The sequence below is a fragment of the Humulus lupulus genome, chromosome 4, assembly GCF_963169125.1.
Source record: "Humulus lupulus chromosome 4, drHumLupu1.1, whole genome shotgun sequence".
NCBI lineage: Eukaryota > Viridiplantae > Streptophyta > Magnoliopsida > Rosales > Cannabaceae > Humulus > Humulus lupulus.
The window spans coordinates 22883673-22892821 of NC_084796.1; the positions used below are offsets into that span (position 1 = coordinate 22883673).

The 9149-nt window shown below is 32.8% G+C and overlaps 1 protein-coding gene and 2 long non-coding RNA genes across 3 annotated transcripts; all 3 read left to right on the forward strand.

The window, feature by feature from the left end:
• Window positions 1–206: 206 nt before the first annotated feature.
• On the forward strand, window positions 207–2767 carry LOC133831985 (probable serine/threonine protein kinase IREH1). Its single transcript, XM_062262384.1, has 6 exons — window positions 207–287; window positions 675–767; window positions 847–987; window positions 1080–1172; window positions 1912–2116; window positions 2404–2767. Exons 1-6 carry the CDS (start codon window positions 207–209, stop codon window positions 2595–2597), a joined length of 807 nt encoding a protein of 268 aa, XP_062118368.1. The 3' UTR covers window positions 2598–2767.
• Window positions 2768–4045: 1278 nt separating this feature from the next.
• Window positions 4046–4659, forward strand: LOC133828871 (uncharacterized). Its single transcript, XR_009891352.1, has 3 exons — window positions 4046–4147; window positions 4226–4281; window positions 4593–4659. It is a non-coding gene; the product is annotated as an uncharacterized LOC133828871 (long non-coding RNA).
• A 1772-nt stretch (window positions 4660–6431) lies between these two features.
• On the forward strand, window positions 6432–8391 carry LOC133828872 (uncharacterized). The gene is made up of 4 exons (XR_009891353.1): window positions 6432–6508; window positions 7049–7116; window positions 7684–7770; window positions 7915–8391. It is a non-coding gene; the product is annotated as an uncharacterized LOC133828872 (long non-coding RNA).
• Window positions 8392–9149: the final 758 nt, after the last annotated feature.

The window sequence follows — 9149 nt, forward strand, 5'->3', positions numbered from 1 at the left end:
AACAGGGGAAGAGAATAGATTTTTGGCCTTTGAAGTTAAATATTGGAAATTCGAATGATGCTTATGATAAAGCTTTCTTGGTTGCATATAATGTGTTTGTTGAAATGCCTCCAAGAGAGTGATATAGATAAATGTCAAAAAATTTGTTTTCTCAAGTGTTTGTGGTTGTATACTGGTTTAAAGATATTTAATTTTCTAATCTATTTATGTTAAAATACTCATGGGGGGCTTTTGGACGGGTTTTCCTGGCCAAAAAGAGAACAACAGGGGACCTTTTTGCCATAAAGGTTTCTTTTTTAATTTCTCTTAAATAATGAGGATCATTATTCTTTTATCTTTTTGTACTATTTTTCTGCGAATCATATTGATCTTCCTGATAGTTTCTCATCTATTTTATGCTACGCGTTCTTAGACAGCTTTCCCTTTGTAAGCCACTACTTAATTCTTTGTCTACTTAGTTCCATGCTTGAAAAAAGCAGGTAGTTTACTAGATTGCATGAGTGACGCATGTGGACTAAATGATTTTGTGAAAATTACAGGGATTTACTGAATATTTATCTACTCACTTTTTAACCCATGAGTCTCTCTCATGTTGCACAGTTAACTCTCCTTGTAGTTCTTTATGTTTCTTAAATAAGCACTGAACAACTGTTCATTTGTGCTATCTGCCACAGGTTCTTAAAAAGGCTGACATGATCCGGAAAAATGCAGTTGAAAGTATCTTGGCGGAACGTGATATTTTGATTTCAGTTCGCAATCCCTTTGTGGTGAGCAGGTCTATCTAGCTAACAGATTAACCTCATCTTGAGAGAAAAATGTTTCTCTTACATTTTGTTAATATATCAGGTTCGCTTCTTCTATTCATTCACTTGCCGAGAAAATTTGTACCTTGTGATGGAGTATTTAAATGGAGGGGATTTATATTCGTTGTTGAGAAATTTAGGCTGCTTAGAAGAAGATGTTGCTCGTGTATATATAGCAGAAGTGGTAAGTTCATTGTTTCTTATTTTGAAACCTTCCACTGCTAGTTTTTGTTCAATTCCGTATCTCAGCTTAGGCTTGTTCTTTTATGTTGGCAGGTGCTTGCACTAGAATATTTACATTCACTTCGTGTGGTTCATCGTGATTTGAAGCCAGATAATTTATTAATTGCTCATGATGGTCATATTAAGGTAAATATCTTTTACACTGGCACAGGCATGTTTTTAGGAGTGTGCACACAAGTGCATTTATGTATGTTTTTAGGCTGTCCTGTTCTAGTGAATACACATCTCTAGTGTTAAAACTACATTGGTCTTGATTTAATGTACTTTACATCTATTAGTAGGTTATTATGTAAGAAGTTGTGAATGCCTGGAAATTTGAATACTCATAAGTCCTGATTGATTTAAGCTTACATCCTGAATGCCTGTCAATTTGAATACTCACAAGTCCCATGCATTTGCTTGGCCTGAGGTCATATTGTTTCTCATCTTCAATAATAAATAAGTGATTATCTATTACATAATTGTGTTTCTTATAAAAAAAATTCCCTTTGATTCAGATGAGTATACATTTTTTTAAAACAATTTCAATGCTCATTGTCAACACAAAATTTGATTTTATGGTTTTCTGTTTGTGGTATGCAAATGCTTTTTAGTCAAATTTTTCCAGTTGGTTTATGTTATTGCACATCTTAGAATGTAGGTGTGTGTTCTACACACTGACGTATAGCCTTCTAAATGCTTTACTTTTGATTCTCGCAATATTGAGTAGTCCTAGTTATGGTACCGAAAGTGCATGTCATTCTCACCTTATCTTTTGGAATTCCTTTTTTGCACTTGTTACCAAAGATTTACTTCATTTAAAAAAATAATAATACAATAAAAAAGAGAAGCTTTTATTTGAACTCTTTCTTCATTTTCTTAACAGTTGACCGACTTTGGGCTCTCAAAGGTTGGTCTTATCAACAGTACTGATGATTTATCCGGCCCAGCCGTAAGTACCACATCTCTAATGGTGGAAGATGAGCTCGAGTTATCTGTGCCTGAGCATCAGCAAGAAAGACGAAAGAAACGTTCTGCTGTTGGCACACCTGACTATTTGGCACCAGAGATACTATTGGGAACAGGACATGGTTTGTATAGTCCTCTTTCTGTTTGAGGTGCATTGAATTTCTTCAATTTATTTTTACTAAACTCCAATTAATTTAGTGGCCTAGAATAGTATAGTTATCTGGGAGATAAGTTTGTTATCCATTATGATGTAGTGAGATCATTCTGTGTTATTCATTATGATGTATTGGGATAAGGTTTAAAGGCCGTAAGCTTGTATGATGTTGTACTGTGATTGTGATTCTTGTGGTTGGTGATCAGTTACTAAGATGGATGGATTACTAATCCTTTGTTTTACCATCCCCTGCAGGTACAACTGCCGATTGGTGGTCAGTTGGTGTGATTTTGTTTGAATTGATTGTTGGTATTCCACCCTTCAATGCAGAGCATCCTCAGGTAAACATGTTGATTCTACAAGATTCCATCATTGATGATGTTTGTTGCATTCTGTTTGATTTGCTCTTGTTGTATCATTTTTGTTATTTATTATACTTAATGTTTTGAACTTGTATAAACCTCTCCATTTTTTCTGCGTTTTGCTTTGTTGGATTATGGTGCCAAAGGACAAGCTTATTGCACTTTCTTTACGTATCTTTTCACTGGTCTTGTGGGGTCTTGAGTAGAATCTTGAACTGATAAAGAAATGATTGTTTCAAATATATAATTTTGTTATATGATTTTCATAAGTATTATGAGTACTTATTTTGTGTGTCATGGAAAGAGAAGAGTTTTTGGCTATGATGATATAATCTCTCATCTTTGCTGCAAAGAAAGAGAAGAGTTCTTCATTTTTTTACTGTCAACTCGCCTCACATAAGTTGTGAGTTGTTTGGTGTTAATACTAAATTATTATTATTATTTTCTGTTTTTAGATTTAAAAATTGATTCTCCGAAGACAAGTAAGGGTGTTTGGCATCTCAGTGAACAGTTATTAGAAATCATAGTTAAAGAAAACAGAGTACTTCGAGAACACCAAATAGTTGTTTTCAGTGTTTTCTGAAAAATAAAGAAAGAAAAAGTAAAAAATCTCTTCATTACTCCACATTCTTTCATTCTCAATATCTCACAGATCACTTTCTCTGTCCTAAATATCTCTCATGACTTTCTTTCTTTTATAATGTTTAAGAGTTAAAGGAGTCTCTTTATCTGATTTTATCAAATATTGGAAGAATGTTTTCTAATTCTATCTTTTGGCTTCTGTTGTTAATGTTCACTACAAGAATTTTGAGTAAATATTACGTTAAGATATAGCACCTTTTTTAGAGTGTTATTAATGATTTTTAGCTCTAAAATATTCAGGTAGAAATATTTAGCGCCAAGTGAATTATAAATGGCGCCTTTACTTTTCATTTTTTTTTATTATTTTACACAACACTCATTTTGAATATGGGTTCTCTCTAAACGCCTAAATCCCTTCATTTCATCGATTCTCTGTAGCCTCCATAAGAGAGTGCCCAAACCACACGGCGTCGTTCTCCTCCACTGGCGGTCAGATTGGTTTTCTTCATAGTATATGTTTTGTCTTTCATTTTAGTTATAGAGAAGATTAGATTATAGGAGACTCTTAATGAAATTGCTAAATTGGTATTTTGAAGTCATAATGTTAAATTATCATTTCATGATTGCTAAGGTACTTCAGTCATGAGCAAATATAAGAAACTACTTGGTGTGATATCCATCCTGTTGACATTACATTATATGTGCTCTATTTGAATCTCTGTGTTTTTCTACTTTTACGGGCAATTGCTTCGTTATATTATCTTGATCTCCTATGTTTTGACACTAAGTAATCTCTTTTCAGTTGCTGTAGCTTGTTTTGATTTGGGAATTCCTGGTTTTTGTCTGACGTGCGAATTAGTTGCTACTATTGTGTTATTAGCATTCTATCAGGTTTCAGTTACAATTTAGTGATTTACTAAATGTTCATGTTTTCATTCTTGGTGATCTGGACCAGATTGTTAATGGACCTGAAGTCTTGAGCAAGTTTGTTGGTGAAATAGAAAAGAATGTTAGAGATCTGTTTGCTGATGCTGAAAATGATCAGAGGACTCGCGGTAAGAGAAATTTATACCCAGAATATGATAATTAACCTGTTTGTATTTACTAATGCCGTAATGTCCTTTACTGTTTAGGTGATGAAAGTGATTTGCATGTCATAATCTTTGATGAAATTGATGCTATTTGCAAGGTACTAACCATTATGAGTCTATATCAGATTCTCTGTATTTTTGTAATGGAATTGGTATTAGCTGCTGACATTTATAATACTGATTTGGGTTATTAACAGAGTCAACTGGTCTTTCACATTAGTTTTCTTCTTCATTTTATGGTTGCCATTGTCAGCTTGATAAATTTCATTCGCTACTTGCAATTTCTCTGATTTATGGGTTTTCTTTTATTGTTTCATGAGTTTCTTTTGACATCATTATTATCTTTTCGCAATCCTTATTGATTTAACTTAATTATTAGCACTGATTTGCTTTTAATTTGTGAATGCAGTCGAGAGGATCAACCAGGGATGGTACTGGAGTTCATGACAGTATTGTGAATCAACTGCTTACAAAAGTACGTGAATGGTTTCAACTTTTGAGTCTGGGATATTTTATAAATTTTTGTCTTATAATAATATCTATTACCAGGGAAAGACTCAACTTTTCTAACTGTGGGAATTTTATCAATGTAATCTATGGCTGACAGATTAGTTACTTTGCAGATAGATGGTGTAGAGGCTTTGAATAATGTCTTGCTCATTGGAATGACCAACATAAAGGATTTACTTGATGAAACCCTATTGAGGTGCTTTCTTTTCTCCTTTGACATCTAGCCTTATTGCCTATCTGTATCTGGATTGTCTCAAAGTGTTTTCTTTTTACCCACACACCACACACATATATTATATATATTTAACAATAGCACTTTTTGTATAATTTCAATTCCGTATGTGTAATTTTTCTTCTTTGCGTTTTGAGTTGCTCCTTTTCTGTTTTGGTGTGTGATTGCTCTAATATGGAAATTTTAACGAGGTGAATGTAGATATTAGTTTTTTTTTTTGGATATTTGAGAACTACGATTGTGTAGTTTGTGCTACCTTTTGAGCTCAATCTCTTGGCAATGAGTTCATAGATTTTTGGAATAAATTACAAGAAGGCAGGGCACCCTTTTGGTTAAAACGTCTCGTTTTTACCTTTTCTGCTTAAAAATAAATGTAGATATTATGAATAGATTATTGCTAATGTGAACAATGGAATTACGTTGAGTTATATGCATGGATATACACACATAACTGAAATAGTTGCCTAAATATATATATTCTGCTTTGCAATATGTTGTAGAGCATTACTATAAATTATAGTAGCAGGTTCACATTGATATACCCACGTTTCAGTACATTTACTAATGTAATTGGTTTATTTAATTTACATGGGTAGACAGCTGTTGCCGGCTTAGCTTTGTTTATATGGTTTGAGATTTTAGCTTCTCACTTGATACATATGTATAACAATACTCTTCTGTTCAAACAATTGGTTTTAATATGCAGGCTGAAGGATCATCAGCTGAATCTATAGCTGCTCTAGCCAAAGTTGATACTGTTAAGCAGAGAATGGAAGCTGCTTATGAGACATTGCAGGTGGGTATTTGATCATAGAAGTTATAATCAGTGCAGTATTGGAAAATGTTGATGTTGCATTTGATTTACTCATTGATGGATCAACAGGATGCTGCTGGGTTAACTCAATTAAGTTCAACTGTGGAAGATGTTTTTGCCAGTGGTGATCTTCCAAGGGCTGCAGAAACCTTAGCTAACATGAGGCATTGCTTGTCTACTGTTGGGGAGGTAATATTTTTCTATAAATTGTTTTAACATTATACTCTACATTTGATATTTATAAATTTTGATGATTTTAACTTGATATTTTATTTTTCGTTTTGCTCATTTTAGGTTGTTGAATTTGCTAATGTGAGAAAGCAACTCGAGGTCCTAGAGGATAGGCTAGATGCAATGGTGCAGCCACGTTTAACAGATGCATTATCCAGCCGGAAGGTCACCAAATTTCTTACAGCACTTGTTTTGCCTATGGCTTGCTTTCTGTTCAATTTATCTCTTATTAATTCCTTTTAGTACATACTTTGGGAAAAGGTTTGTACGGACTTGTTTTTATGGTGCTTTTAAATTTTGTAGGCATTTAATATTATATGATATCTTTCAATTGGACAAGCTTTAAGTCATGCAATTTTACTTTTGGCAATTTATAAATTATCCTATCAATGCGTTTCTTTTTATTCAGGTTTATTAGATATTATGTCTTGGCATTAGTTCTGATTTCCTTATCTTGTCATAATAGGCCGGCAAGGGTGGTGAGCTTACACATGACGAGACAACAATTATAAGTGGGGCACTAGATTTAACTGAGAAGGTAAGGTCTTAACAGAAATATCATTATTCCTTACATTCATTTCCTTCTAATTTGCATGTATGCCAGTGATAGTATTATATCCAACTATTATATGAGGTGGACGTAAATCCTGGTGAATATGAAAGTTTATTTTACTTCTTCTACTTCTCTCTCTCTCTCTGAGTCTTTAGAACTATACCAAAGAGGCTAAAACTTATTTTTTTTAATTGTAATTTCATTTTTAAGTATAGCTATTTGAAACTCTGTGCTCATGCTAAATCTTTCTCTCTCTCGAGCTCGCTTATTCAATATTCTGTTTTAAAGTTGTTTGGATTTTTTTACTTTACTCCCCAGTCATCTTATCTTTTGGTTTAAAGAGCATTCTGAAACTTTTCTTGTCATTATAGTTTCATTTTGATGTATAATGATTTCACTCTTTATGCTCATACTGAAATTGTAACTTGAATATGATAGTAAGCTTGCAATAATGTGTCATGATTAGAAAATCAGCATCTTACTTTCTTTCTATTATTAATTTTTTTTAAATCTTAAAAAACAGAGACAGCTGAGGAGGCTATGACACCCATTGAATCAACGTTTTCCTTAGATGTCAATTCAAAGTTGGACTGGTGAGTTTTGGTCATGAATTCATTGTTCTTTCTTTCTATCAATTGGATTTTACTGGTTTTCACAATTTTTGTTTACATGCTGTTTTTAGCTGATTTTCAAAGATTCAGTCACTCGACCTTAGAAACTATTTTTTTATAAAAGAAGAAAATATAGAAAGTTTTGTTGTTGTTGTAGTGATAGACTGTGTTAAAAGAAGGATATTTTAGCTGTGATATCAGTCCTAGGCTCCTAGCCTATCATCTTAGGAACACTATCCCAATTAGTTGCTGGCTTGTCAATAGTTCTGTCACCTTTTTACACAAAGTTTCACTGAGGATAGTTTGTACATTTTATTTTTATTTTCGCATACAGTGCTCTGGCATATCATAATGGCGTGACCCATGTTTTACTGAAACATGTCTTATGCTGCAATTGAAATGTTAGGAATGTTTGAATCACATGACAGCTCAATGTGTTTTCTCGTCGTACAGTTATTTTCTGTTTTCTTAGCAGAAGTTTGTTGCAGAAAAAAGTTATATTTTTTTACTGTATTTCTCATTTTCTCCTCCTTTTATTCAATAACACAGGGAGGCTATGGGAAAAGTTCTTGCTCGGGGCATAGTCGAGTTCCTGTCTATTCTGGGAATCCGAAGAACGTTATTGGACTGCTTCTGGTGGGTGCTAGAATAGTAGAATGTGAATGTTTAGAAGATGTTTGTATACTAGATGCATTTTAAATTTGACTTATCAAAGGAACTAACAGCGGGCAACATACTTTGTACTCTGCTCTTTAACTTGTTCAATCTGCTTATTTTTAGGTGAAAAGTCTTCTTACTGTACGACCTGAAACAGAGACTCCAGTCAGTGCCGTTTCCATCCGGAGAATACCCCGGTTTGCTTAACTCTTCAATTACTAATTTTTTATTTTTCAGAAAATACATTCAGTCAGAGTATCCAGTGTTGATTTGTATGTTGTATACTCAGAGGTCCTGCCGATATGCTACTGTAATGACAAGTGCACAAAAAATGGACTCACAACAAAGACAAGTGCACAAAGGATGATGAATTGAAGGATGGAGCAAGTTTCATGCATGGTTTACTTTTGTGTATCTTGTAATTTTTTGTTTTTCATTTTTGAAGTAAAAAATGTTCAAGATTATAATACTTTATTATGTTATGCTTTCAAACTTAAGTTAGAACTAAGATCTCATGAAATAGACACATTCAGAGTTTGAATTAGTTATTGTTTAATGTAATACTTATGGTTTATCAATCTATTGAGAATTATATTTTATGATTAATTTTGATTTTTTTTTTAATAAAAAATACAATAATGAAAATCTTTTAATTAAAAAAAAAACTTATAAGTACCATTATCACAATAAAAAACCTTAATATGTTATGATTTAGAAACATATTATAAGTGTAAAAAATCGTTATGGTTTATATAATATAACAAACTAAAAATGTTATCAAAATAATCAAATGTAACAGTTGAAAAGTGTTATGAAAAAGTACAAGATTAAACTTCAAATTTATAACTAAAAACTCTATCTAAATGTTATTATTTCAATATTATAGCATCTAAAAATGTGTTATTGAATAGTTTAAGATAACACCGAACATAACATTCAAAAACTATTATAGAAAAGACTGGACTTTTAATAACAGGGGCTATGTTAGCATTTTCAGAAGTGCTATCAATAGTCCCGGATAGCAGTTTTTAAATGTTATGAATACTGTTTTTTCTTGTAGTGATTCTTTTGGTCAAGTGCCTAACATACTCGTAAACTCTAGAATTACGAGTATGTGGCGAACGTACCCTACCTTAGGGACGTTACACCACATTAGCTGATTCCATAATAGTTTGGGTTCTCATGTTATAGACACGATAAGCCCTACTATTGGTGGAATAACCAAGAAAAACTCCCATATCGCTTTTGGTATCAAATTTGCCCATATTCTCACGATCTCTAAGAATATAACACAGACACCCAAAACACATGAAAGTAATTGACATTGGGTTTTCTACATTTCCAGATTTCATAAGGAG

Bases quoted from the DNA above. Each gene is read 5' to 3' on its own strand.
- LOC133831985 (XM_062262384.1), top strand. From the start codon at position 207: ATGTTAAAATACTCATGGGGGGCTTTTGGACGGGTTTTCCTGGCCAAA. The intron at 288-674 runs GTTTCTTTTTTA...TATCTGCCACAG, and splicing joins GGGACCTTTTTGCCATAAAG to GTTCTTAAAAAGGCTGACAT. The intron at 768-846 runs GTGAGCAGGTCT...TTAATATATCAG, and splicing joins CAGTTCGCAATCCCTTTGTG to GTTCGCTTCTTCTATTCATT.